This window comes from Hemicordylus capensis, chromosome 4 (genome assembly GCF_027244095.1).
Source record: "Hemicordylus capensis ecotype Gifberg chromosome 4, rHemCap1.1.pri, whole genome shotgun sequence".
NCBI classification, from domain to species: Eukaryota; Metazoa; Chordata; class Lepidosauria; order Squamata; family Cordylidae; genus Hemicordylus; species Hemicordylus capensis.
Window position 1 is genome coordinate 47,328,935 of NC_069660.1, and position 16,839 is coordinate 47,345,773.

At 45.9% G+C, this 16,839-nt stretch overlaps 1 protein-coding gene across 1 annotated transcript in view; it reads left to right on the forward strand.

The window, feature by feature from the left end:
• SNTA1 (syntrophin alpha 1) overlaps positions 1-16,071 on the forward strand; it is a 90,219-nt gene extending 74,148 nt beyond the window's left edge. Inside the window, exons 5-8 of the mRNA XM_053249882.1 lie at positions 3,292-3,422; positions 10,691-10,887; positions 12,006-12,193; positions 15,049-16,071. Coding sequence (XP_053105857.1) covers positions 3,292-3,422; positions 10,691-10,887; positions 12,006-12,193; positions 15,049-15,141 — 609 coding nt within the window. The 3' untranslated portion in view covers positions 15,142-16,071. The remainder of the gene's footprint in view (positions 1-3,291; positions 3,423-10,690; positions 10,888-12,005; positions 12,194-15,048) is intronic.
• The last annotated feature ends 768 nt before the right edge of the window (positions 16,072-16,839 follow it).

The following is a 16,839-nucleotide window of genomic DNA, read 5'->3' on the forward strand; positions in this document are numbered from 1 at the left end:
TCTGTCCCTTTTGTGAAAATTACATGTAAATCAGTTGAGGCCTTCGGTCCTGATTTCTTTCCGAAGTGGTTCCCAGCGCTGAAGCACTTGCCCCTCTGCTCCGGGTTACATGGCCCCATTGACAGGACAATTCTCATGAGCAAGTGCCGCATATAGAAGAGAAGTTTAATGATCCACTCATCAATCATGTGAGGACTTTTTCCTTCTGGCTCAGTTGTTATTTCTGTCAAATTTACCATGTACCAAGTGCCTTAACGGTTCCTATCAAATTGAATAAGTTACTGAATGGACTCAGATAACCAGTGAGCAGTTCATGTTCATGGCTTTTCATTTGTGTCTATGGCCATAGCAGAATGAATCATAAGGGCTCCTTGTGACCAATTATATTAAATGCATTATCCATAGAATTTTAGAGTGCTAAAGAAGACCTGTGAGGTCGTCTCAGGTGGGCCTTCTCAGAGTTCTGGGCCCAGGGGAGGTACGTGGGGCCCTGGGCTCATGGGAGGGCCTTCTCTGTTGCTGCCTCCTCCTTATGGAACACCTTGCCTCCTGAGATTCGTAATGCCACCTCCCTTCTGTCCTTTAAGAAGTTCCTGAAAACCTATCTATTTTGCCAGGCATTTAGTTTTGTCTGTGTGTGTGTATGAGGGGCGTCATTTTCTTTTTTCCTTCCCTCCCGCTTCTTCTCTTGTCTTCGTTGTTGTTTTACTTTATGTAAACCACCTCGAGTCTAAGGAAGTCAGGTGGTCAATGAATGTGCTAAATAAATAAAGGACCCTGGAGGTCATCCGCCCCTTCCTCAGTGCCGGAAACTGCTAGAGCTTCCTTGATAGATGGCTGTCCAGCCTCTGTTTGAAGACCTCGGCTGAAGGAGAGCCTCTCACTGTTTGAGGCAGACTGTCTCACTGCTGAATAGCTCTTACAGTTAGGAAATTCTTCCTAGGGTCTAGCCTCAATCTGCTCCCTTGTAGTTTCAGCCCATTGGTTCTCACCTTGTCCTCAAGACAGGAGCAACAAAGATCAAGTCTGCTCCTTCTTCTGTGTGACAAGCCCTTCAGATATTTGAAGACATCTATTATATCTCCCATTAATTTTACTTATCTTCTCCAAGCTGAACCTACCCAGCTCCTTCCACTGTTCCTCACGGAACTTGTTTTCCAGCCCTCTTACTCTCTTGGTTTCCCATCCTCTGAACCTGTCCCAGTTTATCCCTTGATAAAATGTGGAATCCAGAATTGGAAACAGTTGTCCAAGTGAGGAGGAGAGCTGCTCTCGTGCTAGCAAGCATGAATTGTCCCTTTTGCTAAGCAGGGTCCACCCTGGTTTGCATTTGAATGGGAGACTACATGTGAGCACTGTAAGACATTTCCCTCGGGATGGGGCTGCTCTGGGAAGAGCATCTGCATGCTTGCACGCAGAAGGTTCCAAGTTCCCTCCCTGGCATCTCCAAGATAGGGCTGAGAGAGAATTGCAAACTTTGGAGAGCCGTTGCCAGTCAGTGTAGACAATACTGAGCTAGATGGACCAATGGCCTGACTTGGTAGAAGGCAGCTTCCTATATTCCTATGTCCGACCAGTGCAGAAGAGAGTGGAATGGTTGCTTCTCATGATCTGGAGACTGTGCCTCTGTTCATGCAGCCTAAGATTGCATTCACCTTTTTAGTAGCCGCATCACACTCCCAGCTCGTGTTCAGCTTATTGCCCTTTAAGATACCTAGGTCACTTTTCACATCTGCTGCTGCTGAGCCAGCTCTCCACCCACCGACAGACACAAGGCACCTTTAAGCTGCAGTCCTGAGCACACTAATCTGGGAATAAGCCCCAATGAACATAGTGAGACTGAATCCCTCTTCAAACCGCCCCCCTTATTTAAAAAAAGGATGGTATACTCATGTATGCTGTCCAAAGTGGGTCTAGAAGTCCTACCCCCGACGTGTCACTCACTCCTCCTCCTGCACTGATTGTGGTGACAGTGTCCATCTGAAGAGACAAACACTGGACGTAATGGCAGGCGCTTCCATGATCAGCAGCGTGGGCTGCCCCAGCACACCATTCACAGAAATACCTCTGATCCTGCTTACAGCATTCGCCTCTTCAGATGAACACTGCCGTAATTGTGAGTTGTGGAGAGGATTGCTGGTCTTGTGGTAGCAAGCATGACTTGTCCCCATAGCTAAGCAGGGTCTGCCCTGGTTGCATATGAATGGGAGACTTGATGTGTGAGCACTGTAAGATATTCCCCTCTGGGGATGAAGCCGCTCTAGGAAGAGCAGAAGGTTTCAAGTTCCCTCTCTGGCTTCTCCAAGATAGGGCTGAGAGAGATTCCTGCCTGCAACCTTGGAGAAGCCACTGCCAGTCAATATTGTGAAGACAATACTGAGCTAGATAGACCAAGGGTCTGACTCAGTATATGGCAGCTTCCTATGAGTTGCGCACAGGAGGAAGATGAGTGGCATGCCCAGGCTTTGGGATGCAGCATCTTTTTTGTATAATGTCTGAGGAGGGCATTGCTTGCAAGTAAATATCTGTAGGACTGCATTGTTCAGTCAGTGTGTAGCTGAGCGAAACTTCACCTAGGGTTTCTCCTATCAACGCCCACCCAGAATGGTATCTGTTCTACCGAGCATTGTTGTTCTTTGAATAGCAACTGAGCATCTGACTTTCCTTAGTCACAGATGATTTAGATTTAGGTGGAGATTTCCATCTTCTTTGTACACATTTTTATTTTAAAAGGTACAGCAGGTAGGAATATTGGTCAACAGTAAAAATTCCAGTGGGGTTCAGTAAAACATTAAATAGGTTTTGAATAACATCTGGGCTTTGAAAATATAAAAGGGAGAGTGGCCCTTGTTCTCTGTCCCAGTATGTGGTGCTGCAACTTGAGACAGATTGTGCCTGCTGCAAGGTTCAACATAATTCATCTGCAAAGTACCTTTTCTCTGTGTACGTTATGCAACTATCTGTCTAGTCTGGGATTCTGCTCTCAGCCAGATAAATATTTTCTCTTATTATTATTTGTTCTTTTTTATATCTAACCTAAACAAGAGTGATGTGGCACTTGAAAGCTTGCTTACTACTTGTATATGACACTTGGATTTAATAACGATGATGTACTGCCCTGATTTGGATGTCTTTAAAAATAATCTTTAAGTGCTTCCCACTTCTATAAATGGTGAGAAGTTCTGGGTGTGGGAAGTGCTGAAGGGTTTTGTTTCCTCGGGATGGCAGCACCTTGGAGACTTGTGGTGACTCTGTCAAGTGCCTCTGTGACTTCCTCTGTTGTCTTTGCAGCTCCCTGGCGATGGGACGAAGAACATCCTTGCCCTCCTCACAGAAAAGGAGCTTCTCTTCTACAGCAACCTCCCACAAAGCAGGGATGCCCTCAATAAGCCATTGCACAGCTTCCCTCTCATCGCCACCAGGTAATGCAACCTGTGAGGCAGAGGATGCCTGCTGTTCTCTTTCCTGCATGGGTCTCTTTGGGCTGGAGTTTGGGAAAACCTCTTTCGGAGGAGTTGGGTCTTCAGGGTGTGACACTAGTGAGGACTTCCGTATCATATAATTGGAAGCAACTTCTTTTTTCTTTTTACATTCCTCCCCCCCCCCCCGCCGCCCACCCCTTGGATACCCATGAAATTTACTACTACTAATATTTATATACTGCTCTTCAACCATTAAAAAAAAACAAAGTAATGCATAAATAAGATGGTCCCCTGTCCCCATAGTGCTCACAATCTAAAAAGAAACATAAGGCGGATGCCAGCAACAGCCACTGGAGGGATGATGTGCTGGGGCTGGATAGGGCCAGTTACAGCCCCCACCCCGCTGCTAAATAGAAGAGAATCTCCACTTTAAAAGGTGTCTCTTTGCTCAGTTAGCAGGGGTTAGAACAAAATGGGTGTGCAGTCTCACTGTGAATGTGCAGAGGGAGAGAGAGAGAGCAGGATTCCACTTCAAACGCATGTATGGGTAGAGTCTGGGCCGTCAGCAGGCACAGTCCCACTGCCCACTGTGTGCACGTTCAGTTGAGCATCTGAAAGGTGCTGATGTTGTCACACATGTTGTCATACAGATGCTTTGTCACTGGAGTTGCCCTCACCTGAAGCGGTCAAGCAGGGAGTGACTGAGGGTCAGGGTTCCCTGTAACAGGGATTCCCAAATGTTACATTCTCAGATGTTACATAGGAAGTTGCCTTCCACTGATTTAGAGCATTGGTCCATCTAGCTCAATATTGTCTACACCAGGGATTCTCAGCGTTGGGTCCCCAGCTGTTATTGGACTTCAAGTCCCACGATCTCCAGCCCCAGTGGCCTTTCGTTGGGGATTATGGGAGTTGAAGTCCAATAACATCTGGGGACCCAACGCTTCAGGTGGCACAGACTGGCAGTGGTTTCTCCAAAGTTGCAGGCAGGAGTCTCTCGCAGGCGACTCTCTCAGCCCTATCCTGGAGATGCCAGGGAAGGAACTTGGAACCTTCTGCATGCAAGCATGCAGATGCTCTTCCCAGAGTGGCCCCATCCCCTGATAGGAATATCTTACAGTTCTCACACAAGTAGTATCCATTCAAATGCAAACCACTGTGGACCCTGCTTAGCAAAGGGGACAATTCACGCTTGCTGTCACAAGACCAGCTCTCCTCCCCTTGTCATTGTTGATGACAACTCACATAATCCCCAGCCAAAGGCCATTGCAGCTGAGGATGCTGGGAATTGTAGTTTAAAAAAAAATCTGGGAGGCCTTGTTACAGGGAACACTGCTGGCGGGGAATGGGGGATCCTTTTTGTGGTGTCGCTCTGATTCTCGTGCTCCATCCCAGGATAGATCTGCCTTGCACCTTTTTGGGGTTTTTGTTTGTTTGTTTAAAAACCTGTTTTTACCTTTCTGCATCAGACAAAGTCTGTCCTGTTCACTCTAGACTTTTGGTGGCTGCTTTAGTATGATTTGCTGGATTTTTCTTTTCTTTTGAGATTGTTTCTCACCTCTACTTAGTGTTGCTGCTTTTATGTGCTACCTTTTTTGTGTGATTGTGTATCATGTGTGTTTTAATTTATGCTTGTTTTTGCATTGATATTTCATTAACTGCTTTGGAGACTGATAATGGGAGAAAGGCAGTATTTATTTTTTAACAAATAAATAGATTATAGGTTCCACTGAAGGAGGGAGCTTGCAGTCTACAAAATAACTTCCATTCACACAGTTGGACGGGTTAAAGAGTAGTGAAAAGAGGCAACCTTTCCCCCTCTTTATGGATGGACTCAAACAGGAAGGAGCCACATCCTAGACAGCTGCAGATCCAGCCTTTTGAAGGCTGTTCCACACCAGTCTCCTTGCATACTGCTGTTCCCTCTATAGAGAGGCTTCTTTCCTCCCCATGCCTTTGCAAGCCATCTCTGCTCTAGGACTGAAGGTGCTGTGTACATGAGGAGCCAATATACACAATGACACACATGCAGTTTCCAAATGGTTTGGTTTCTAAGGAGTCACTTGATCTCTTATATCCACTCTCAGAATAAAAAGAACTCTGAACCATGTGAGTTATGGAAAGAATCTGCTAGGTTAATTATTCTGAAGTAAAAGATACTGATTAACTTGGAACTTTGAGAATTGCTTCAAATAAAATGCACTGAAATTGTGTGAGGTGTGGAAGGAACCCATACACCTACTGTGTTTAAACTATAGTTCACTAAAGCCTTTTTCAGTTAATTATCTAATGATCACTCACCAATGCATCCAAGTAGGGGTGTACATGGAACCAGTTGGCCGGCTCTGTTTGAATTCAGACCAAATTCAAATTGCCCTAGCCCAGTTCTGGGTCTGGTCCAGCCACTGAACTGGGCCGAACTAGTTCTTTTAGAACCGGAGCCAATCCAGTTCGAACTTGGACTGGCCGATCCAAGTTGGTTCCACTCGAACCGGCTTGCACATCCCTACAGTCAAATCCTCATTGTTGGGGAAGGTGCACTGGATAGGTTTTGTTTCATGATCAGGGTCTGTCATCAGACTGTTTAGCAGGTTAGAGACAATTCCTGTTTGTTACTGAGTGAACACCAGACAGCTGCAATCTCTCCCCTTCCCTAATAAATTTGCCTAGTTCATAGATGTATTTGCATTCACATTTTCAATGCTTAGATATACACTTTAAAAATCTTAGGTATCTCCCTAAAACACATCATGTATGAATCTGCTCATATTGGGATTGAGGAAAGAACTTTCACACAGGCCCAAATGGTTAGTGGCCGCTGGGGATTGAGAACTGATTCTCAGTCCTGTTTGACTGATTCTACTTGGGGGCAAGGAACTAGATTTGAGGACAAACACATGGTTTGATATGGGAAGTAATTTGCATGCCTTGCAAAAATAATCTGCCAATTGGTTCTCAAGGAGTGGTTTGTTTCCTTAAAGTAGCAGAAACTAGAGCAGGCTCTGCTCTGTGAGGTTCTGCTGCCCTCTAGTGGACAAGTGTCTGAAACCAGTCTATAAATGCTCATCACTAAGCAGCAGAAGGAAGATGCTGCTTAGACTAAAATAACACAGATTCCCTAGCCCCTGCACATACGAAGAGCCCTTTGATCAGGTCAGAGGTCCATCTAGTACAGCACTGTGGCCAAAATGTTTCTGGGAAGCTAAAACAGGGTTATGAAAGCAGTAGCCTTCCCACAATTCTTGCCTCTCACCAGCTGGTATTCTGCAGCATACGACATAGGAACATAGAATATAGAAAGCTGTCTTATACTGAATTAGACCATTGGTTCTTCTAGCTCAGTATTGTCTACACCAGGGCTGCTCAGCTTTGGCTCTCGTGCAGATGTTGGCCTACAACTCCCATAATCCGTAGCTATTGGCCACTGTGGCTGGGGATTATGGGAGTTGTCCAAAAACAGCTGGGGAGCCAAAGTTGGGCAAGCCTGGCCTTCACAGACTGGCAGTGGCTTCTCCAAGGCTGCAGGCAGGAGTCTCTCTCAGCCCTATCTTGGAGAAGCCAGGGAGGAAACTTGGTACTTTCTGCATGCAAGCACGCAGTTGATCTTCCCAGAGGGGCCCCAGCCCCTAAGGGGAATATCTTACAGCGCTCACATGCAGTCTCCCATTAAAAGGCAAGTTTAGCAAAGGGGACAATTCATGCTTGCTCCCACAAGACAAGTTCTCCTCCCAGCCACAACCACAATGGTTGTGCCTGGGGAATGATGTTAGTTGCTGTCCAACAACATCTGGGGACCCAGGTTTGAGAACCTCTGTGTTAGGCCATTATGAGTAGCAGGGGCGTGGGGACAATGGAGTGGGGGGGGGGTGAGCGTCCCACAGTTGCCAGGGTCTGCGGCACCCCCCAGGGCACCCCCCTCCTCCATCCCCTTCTGTACCCAGCCAGTTTGTTCACCAGCTGGGAGCACAAGGCACACCCCTCTCCTTCCCAGCCAGCATTCCATTGAAACACTGGCTGGTTTGGGCCCACCGCCGTCTCTTAGTGAGGCAGAGAGGGTGAGGGAAACCAAGCCAGCCAGCATTTCAGTGAAATGCTGGCTGGGAAGAATCCCTATTGGCTAAAGTTGGGTGCAGGGGGCGTGGCCAGTGCCCAGACAGCGCCATTCAGCCCCACTGCCGAGTTCCCCCACCCCAGGAAACTGTGCATTGGGACTGAATTGCCCCATCCCGGCACAGACCACGTCCCCTGTGTCTGCTGACATGGATGCAAGGTGTGTGGCTTGGACTCTAATTTGATGGTTAGAGTGAAAAATTATAAGCCTTTAGTATTAGTATGCATTTTGTGCCGTAGGAACAATTTCTGAGAGTACATTTTATAGCAAACAAGAGCCTGATTCATACATAGCCTGTCCAAACCCATAAATCACATTTCTCTCTTTGGATGTTGTTTCAAAAAGGGTTAATAATATTCATGGAGTCTGTGTTACTAACTAGGATGACACTGAAACAAAGCTACTTGAGGTTTCAGTTCCATAGTCTGGGTTTTGTTGCTTATAACAAACATACACTAATATGTATTAACTCTAAGGATGGGGCTAGGCAAAGGATTCTATGCAGTATAAGGGGTATGCAGCAGCTAACGAATTGTGTTAGTGTCCTCTAGTGGCTAGCATTGCAAATGACAGGCCCACTGGCAATAAGAAAAAGCAAAATAAAAATGAGCCTGTCTGCTTGAGCCACTTACATTGCACAGCAGCAAGCCTGGATTTGCCACCCAGTGAACACAAGACAGGGAGACCTGCTTCATCTCGAATCTCTGGGAACATACTCATCAGACTAGTATACTTGTCAAATATACACATGTTGCATTCACACTTTTAGGTAGGGGTGTGTGGGGGGTGCTTTTCATACACTTGTTTGTTTGTTTGTTTTTAAAGTGTGAAGTACCCCTGTAAGGCAACACAAATCTACAAGTTGATCAGACATTGGCTATACGTTGACATGCAGCTGAATGTCAGCTGCATGCTAATGCAGAGATAAACCACGGGGTCTACATAGCACATTTGCTATGAAAGCATCTGCGTGGTTTCAGGAATCCTGGTGGCGCTGAGTTCCAGCTTTAGGCCTTGCTTGAAAGTAGAGATGTGTGAACAGGTTCGGTTCAATGGCTCAATATCAGTCAGAACCCCACCTACAGTTCAGTTTGATATCACGCCACCCCACCCACCCCCCCGGCCTGTTTGGGAGGTCTGTGAGTTTAATTTTAAAAAAACAAACACAGAAATAGAACTCTCCACTACCAGTCCAGGGGCTTCTCCTGAAGTTCCCTCTCTCCCGCCCCACACCGGCCTCCATTATTTACCCGATTCACCCAGTTCGGATCTCATTCCTGCGGTGGCCATTTTGGAGGCCGCCACGCATGCCCAATGGTCCTCTGCTGTTCTCATGTGCAGCCAAGACCAGCCACGCAGACGCCCCACCCCCGCGGCCCACCCCCACTATTTCTGTAAAAAAAATTTAAAAAAAAAAATCATGAAACCCACCCACCTCCCCGAAGCGGGAGAGGAGGTTGAGGTGCACTAAACCGAGCATGCCCAGTTGTGTTCAAGTCCAGTCCGGATTCGAACTGAACCAGGCAACCCAGTTTTGTGCACACTCCTACTTGAAAGGTGTGACATATACTTTAAGCGTTTCGTCCCATAGTCTGCTTTGTTGGCGATGAACTTCCAGAAATTGCAGACCTTTTCAAAACCGCTGATTACAGTTTACAAAGAGGTTGTTTGTTGTATCATTCAGTTTCTATACCGCTTTTCGTAAAACTCATCCCAAGGCAGTTTACAAAAGTTAAAATACAATAGAACTCTATTTTAAAAAATCACATCAAAACATTAAAATCAGTTAAAACAACAAAATACTTTCAAAGGGCATGTGCAAGAAACTCCTGTGGATTTGGGTTGCCAGACAAAATATGGGATAAAGCTCCTATACCTTAAGAACATCAGAACAGCCCAAGGCCCATCGAGTCCAGCATCCTGTTTCGCACAGTGGCCCACCGGATGCTGCTGGACACCTTTAATAGTGTCTTTCATCGCTATAGCGTCTAGTGGGGGAGAGGCCGCTCCTGCAGATGTATCTCTATCTTTGGTACATCTATTAAAGAGATATGGACCTTGCGGACATGTTTTTGGGTCACACAAAGGGCTTCCTGAGAAAGGGGGGGCACCCCAAATTTCCCCTTCTGCGCTGCACTGAGCTTAGTGCAGTGAGTTGTACGTGGGGCTGACTTTGAAAACAGTCTGGAAACTGCAGCTGGAACAAAGTAGGGCTGCAAGATTATTAACTGGGACTGGACATTTTGATCGTATTATGCCAGTGCTTTGTCTGCGCTCTGGCTTCCAGTCTGTTTCTGGGCCCAATTCAGAGTTCTGGTTTTAACCTTTAAAGCCTTAAATAGCTTGTGTTACCTGAGAGAGAAATGGTTACCTGAGAGAATGCCTTGCCCCATATGTCCTGACTTGGGCCTTAAGGACTTCTTCGGAGGGCCTGCTCCAAGTGCCCCTGCCAAATGAGGTGAGGCAGGTGGCTGCTAGGGAGAGGACCTTTTTGGTGGTTGCACCCTGTATATGGAACAGCCTCCCCAGCGAGGTTCGCCTGGTACCATCATTTTGTTCTTTTAGACACCAGGTGACAATATTGTTGTTCACTCAGGCCTTCTACATTTTGGGTTTTAAATTTGATTTTTAAACCTGACTTTAAAAAAAAAAGTTTTAGAATTATTATGTTTTGTTTTTGGTGTGTTGTGTTATGTGTATTTACTTGATTTTTAATGCTGTGTTGTGAGCCGCCCAGAGAACAGTTGGTTATGGGGCAGCTAACAAATAGTTTTTGTCATCATCCTGGAGAGAATCTTATCTATGTGGATGCTAAGAGTCAACACCAACTTGATGGAACTTAATCACTCCATCAACAAATTGTTTGTTTATTGCTGCTGCTACACCACTGGTGCTGTTAGTTGGAAAACCCTATTAGGTTGCTCCTCTTACTGTACTGGTGCATCCTTGCTCGTTACGTCAGCCAATGAATTTGCTCTAGAACTTGCATTCTCCCCACAGTAAATGGTAGTATTTACATCAAAGCAGTGCTTGTATTGAAAACATGGTCCAGTTGGCGCATGGCTAATCTGACCATTAACTGAATATAATAGCATGGGTAGAAGAAATTGTCTCTGGATTTTACCCTGAAAGGGCTCTCCTTTCTCAATCCCTGCAGGCTTGTGCACTCTGGCCCATCCAAGGGCTCTCTTCTCTATGACTCAGAACTCTCGTTTGCTTTGCGGACTGGAACCAAGAAAGGCGTGGAGACACACCTGTTCAGCGTGGAGACGCCCCGGGACCTGGCCACGTGGACGAGGATGCTGGTGGACGGCTGCCACAATGCAGCTGAGTGCATCCAAGAAGTGTCAACAGGTCAGGGAACCAAAGGAGCTTCGCATCTGGGGACTAGCTGAAGGCTGGGCACCCATCTGTCAGGGAGGCTCTAGTGTTTCCCTGCACTGAGCAGCAGATGGTTGGACTGTTGTTCTGATCCAGGGGCTCCCAACCCAGTTGGGCTCCAGGGGTTGCTGAACTACAACTCCCATCATCCCCAGCCACAATCAGTTGTAGCTGGGGATGATGGGAGGTGTAGTTCAGCAACATCTGGAGTACTACATAGGAAGCGGCCATATGCTGAGTCAGACCATTGGTCCATCTAGCTCAGTATTGTCTTCACAGACTGGCAGCGGCTTCTCCGAGGTTGCAGGCAGGAATCTCTCTCAGCCCTGTCTTAGAGAAGCCAGGGAGGGAACTTCTGCTCTTCCCAGAGCAGCTTCATCCCCTGAGGGGAATATCTTACAGTGCTCACACATCAAGTTTCCCATTCATATGCAACCAGGGCGGACCCTGCTTAGCTAAGGGGACAAGTCACACATGCTACCACAAGATAAGCTCTCCTCGCAAGAGAACTTCCTTTGGTCAGTTCTGCAGTACACACACACACACCCGCTCCTTGTCATTATTTATTTTGTTTTATTGCCTTTATATGCCATCCCATATAAAATCTCTGGTTTACAAATTAAAACATGACAGTTAAATAACTTAAATCCTATAAAACAAAGTAACCATCCATAAAACCTTATAAACTAAAAGCCTGCTCAAATAGGTGCATTTCTAGGAGTCGTTTAAAAACAGCCAGAGATGGGGAGGTTTTGATTTCTTTGGTGGGGGGGCGTGCTCCAGAGCCCTCGGCCAACCTTAAAGAAAGCTCTGTTTTGGGTCACCACCAAACAAGCCAGTGGTAACCAGGGTTCCCTGTGGCAGGGATTCCCAGATGCTGCTGACTACATCTCCCATCATCCCCAGCCAATGGCCATTTTATCTGGGGATGATGGGAGTTGTAGTCAGTAGCATCTGGGAATCCCTGCGACAGGGAACCCTGGTGGTAACCACCCTGATCGTCTTAATTGGTAGCAGCATTCATGAAGAAGAAGCAGAGATCAGTGCAAATAACTCTTTTCTTGTCTGTATGTTCTTTCCCCCCACACCAGCCTGTACGTGGAATGGGCGAGACTGCACACTGTCCATCCACATCAACAAGGGCTTCACCATCTCCACCCTGGAGCCAGGCCTCCCGAAAGTCATTCTGCTGCAGCAGCCTTTCGAACGACTGCAGATGTCCTCTGACGATGGGGCCAAGATGCTTTATTTGGACTTTGGCAGCTCAGAAGGAGAGATTGTGGGTTTCCTTTGACTTTCCGTCGTGCTCCCTTTCTGTGCTTTTCCATCTGGTTCCCAGGGAGGCAAGAGCGACATAGTCTGGACTGGAGTATAGCCTATATACCGGGGGTTTCAAAGGATGGTGTTAGGAACATAGGAAACTGCCATATACTGAGTCAGACCATTGGTCTATCTAGCTCAGTATTGTCCTCACAGACTGGCAGCAGCTTCTCCAAGGTTGCAGGCAGGAATCTCTCTCAGCCCTATCTTGCAGATGCCAGGGAGGGAACTTGAGAAATCTTCTGCTCTTCCCAGAGCGGCTCCATCCCCTGAGGGGAATATCTTACAGTGCTCACACATCAAGTCTCCCATTCATATGCAGCCAGGGCAGACCCTGCTTAGCTATGGGGACAAGTCATGCTTGCTACCACAAGACCAGCTCTCCTCTCTTGCATGTCAAACATACGAGAAAAGAGGGACAAACCTTGTGGAATGAGCAATTAGAATCAAGGAAAGGAAGCTACAGGATAATAAGGTGGCTGAGGGCTCAGCCGGCTGACCTTTGTGAACGTAAGAGGGAGCCTTCTTGGATCAGGCCAGAAGTCCATCTAGTCCAGCATTCTGCATCCCACAGTGGATAACGCGCTAGGAAGCCCACAAGAAGGGCTTAAAGTCAATGGGTGGGATCCGGACTAAGCACCATTGAAATAAATGACCCATGACTCACTCAAGTCCCATTCATTTCAATGGGATCATGCCCAGGCCAGTAGCCTTCCTCTGGATCATGCCCAGTAGCCTTCTCCTGCTGTTGCTCGCTAGCAGTTGGCTTTCAGAGGCATGATGCCTCTACAGCTGGCGAATCCACTTGGCCATTGACCACTAATAGACCTGGCTGCTGCCACTGTCTCCTCCTTTTCCTCCATAAATTTGTCTAATCCCCCTTTAAAGCCATTTAAACTAGTGGCCAGTAGCACATTTTGTGGCAGTGAATTCCACAAACTATGTCACTATTAAGTGACAACCTGACACAACAGTCTCTCTCAAAGCAAGAGAGTAGGACACTGTGTCTTCACATTCCTGTCCCATTAGTGGTCTGGGCGCTGGGCATTGCTGCCCATCTTCCTAGGCTGTGCTGCACCCACCCTCCCTCTTCTGTGGTTGTAGAATTTTAAAAACAGCAACAAAAGAAGCAAACTTACTTTGGGGTGGGGGGAATTGGTGGCATTTTGTACCTCGTGTTTCCCAAAATATACCCCGGAGTATCAAATTGAGAGAAGGCTGAGGGGTTAATGGCTTTGATGGAGGAAATCAATCTCAGTCATTTCCTCAAGGCAGAGGGCAATTGTCCCAAACTTCCCAAGACCGTATAGCAATCTCAGGAGGGTGAATGGGCCTTCGCTGAAAGTAATGGGCCCTGAAAGTTTGCTGCCCTGAATTCCTAACCTGTCACTTTGAATTCATCTTATGTGAGACAAAACAGACTTTTCAAAGGCTTGTCAAGGGTGGGTATGTTGACTAAGGCTGCATGCATTGCGTTTATATCCATGCATGATATCTGAAAGTGCAGGGTTTGTCCCTGGTAGATAAATGTGAAGCTTAGTTGTGTGTTTTTAATCATGGTTGAGTGGAAATGTTTTACTAGAGTTCACAGTGGTAGAGAATGGGCACTCTTCAGCAAGAGCTCAGGAATCAGGACATATAGTGATCTTCAGTACCCTGACCTTCTCCATGGGTGCTAATTCCTGGCCCTCTTGCTCCTTGTCTTAACCCCCTCAAACCAAGCCTTTTATCTTATCTGCCTCTGCCCACTCCCATCCAATTCTTTTAAAATAAAACAAAATGGTGGAAGCAAAGTGAAGCACGGTATGCAAACACATTTCATTTGCATAAGGCATCCCAATTATAGAGCTAAAATGCAGAATTTTTTAAATTACAGAGTAGCATCCAGAGTCCTAGAGAAGACCAATTTAGGCAAGTAATATACAGGATTTGATGCCCTTACTATGTCATTACTGCCTACTTCAAGGGTGGCCATACTGAGGCTCTCCGTTATTGCTGGACTAAAACTCCCACCATCCCTAGGTATAGTTTACTGCATCTGGAGATGATGGAAGCTGTAGACTAGCAACAGCTGGATAACCTCAGGTTGGCTTTCCCTAGCCTAATTGGGCTAGTGGCAAATTGCTTTGTAGCACATTCTGTTTTCCCCTAATGCAATATACTTCACATTTTGATGAAGTGTCTGCTGTGATTCTTTTCTTCTCATGTGTTGGAAAAGAAACAAGTATCAATTGGTTATATAGCCACTTTTTCTCTGGAGCTTTGGGACGGAGGGGCAATTCCACAGGTAACAGAATCACACATGTGTAGACGCTTTTTCAGTGACTGTAGCCATAAGCAAGTTTTCAAGCTGATATTATATATACCCACTGGCAAGAGAACATTTAGTATCAGACAATATTTTTAGAAAACCCTTAAATATAGGAAGTGTCTGGAATACACAAAATAGTCATCATGGAATCTGAACTGTTGGACATTGTTTCTTATTTTGTTACCAATCTATTTTGCACACTTTAGACACTGTAAAATTTAAGGGTTTTGAGAAATAAGACCTTATGGTGGGTGTTCTCTTGCCAGTGGGTATATAAAGTATTAACTTGAAAACTTGCTTATGCCTATAGTCATTGAAAAAATTGCAACATGCCTGATTCTGCTATTCTTTGAATTGCCCAATGGTCAGCCAATTAACCAGGCACTTCAAGAGTTTGCCATTTATCACACTTATACTTATAGTGAAGGACCAGTGTTTAGGAAAGAGAGTTGAGTTGTTCTGAGCAGATCACTCATCACTTTTGATGTTTCCCTTCATTGCAGCAACTGGATCTTCATTCCTGCCCCAAAACCATTGTCTTCATCATCCACTCATTCCTCTCTGCCAAAGTGACTCGGCTGGGGTTGCTGGCATAGGGACAAGGAGAGAGCCCAAGACTTCACGTGATCTATGCACTACAGCTAATCCTTCATGGCCAAAGCAAGTTTTTAAAATGCCATTATCGACTGGAGCAAGGACAGCTGCTGAAATGCATCCACAGCCAAAAGGAAGCCATTAGACTTTGAGGACAATGGATAGAAACACAGGGCAGGGGTGGGGGCGACTGCCTAGGCATGCCACCTGAAGGATTGGACAACCCATGCAATAAGATTTCTGTATAAAGTTGCCTGACACCACATGATGTTCCTAAAGGCATAACGGACTTGGAAACGGAGACAGCTGAAGATGTCACACCAACCCAGTTCTGCCATCCCATTAGTGCCTTGAAGATGATATTTTATATATGGAAAATCTGTTTGTATCAAGGTTTTATATTTATATAGCTCAATTCATCAACTTGAAAGATGTGCTGACCCGCTGGTTTTTGTTCCACATTTTATGCACCATTTTAGGCAATCCTATGCACTCTTACTTGGGAGTAGCCCCCATTGAACACAGTAGATACTCCTTTCAAGTAAATATGCATAGGTTTGAACTGAAATTGTGGTAAATCGAGCCAGATCCCTTTATTCTCCATAATGCATAAGGTTTGGGAAAATGGAAAGCCATTTGTCTTACATGGAACAGGCAAGAGCTAAAAGTGGCTAAATGGATTAGCCAGTTTTTCCAAACTTTGTAGATAGTTACAGAAGCCATAATTTGTAAAAGGCACTTGATTGAAAAAGATCAGGAAAAATGATTGGGGGGCAGGGTTAACACTAGGCCCCTCCATTTAATTTCTTAGGTATAGCTTATTAAAAAATTTCTGGAGCAGGGGAAACAATTAGTTTTATGAGCTAAAAATTTATGCATGAAATCATTATTATTTTGTTTTCCTTTTTGTGAAATAAACACAAGTTACTAAAGATGACTAAAGCAGAGTTTGTTTCCAAATTATCTTGAAAACAAGATTTGGTGCTACCTGCTAAGTTTGGAATTTTCGTACACAACCATGGGTCTCTCTTCAATTTCAATTTAACTGGAGGGCGTTTCTTGTTGTTTACAGTGGCTTACGTACAGTGCCCTGCCAATGAAAGAGCAGGGTGTGTACAGTGGCTCCATATGACCCCAACTGTGTCCTTGTAGAGCCTCTGTGTCTCCTATGAATTGCATCTTCGCTGTAGCCCCACTGCTCATTGACATTAAGTCAATCAACATTGACAGCCATGTTGCTACGGCAATGACCCAGTTCTTAGGAGCCACAGAGGCTCTTTGAGCTCAATAGCAGGGACAATGCATTTGGGAATTGCATCGAGCCAGTACGCACACCCTGCTCTTCCATCGGCAGGGCACTGCACAGTATGCAAGCTAGCATACATCAAGGTTGGGCAGGCATCATACTTGCAGGATCCCCCTTCTTTTTACCACAATTGTAAGGTCCAACTGTAGCCAGGTGCAAAACCATAGCTGGATTGTGGGACTAGATGTAAAATATTAGCTAAGGGGGCAGAGCCACCCCATGATGTACAACTCAAGCTGGCCAACAGATGCACCAACCCTGGTTAAAAGGCAACTAGTTAACGCCGCTATTCTACATCTGAGAAACGGAGAGAGGCAGAGAGAGAGAAGAGTTTCGCACAAGGCGAGCCATGGCACAGATTTTTTTAAAAAAACACATACCATTTTATTTATAT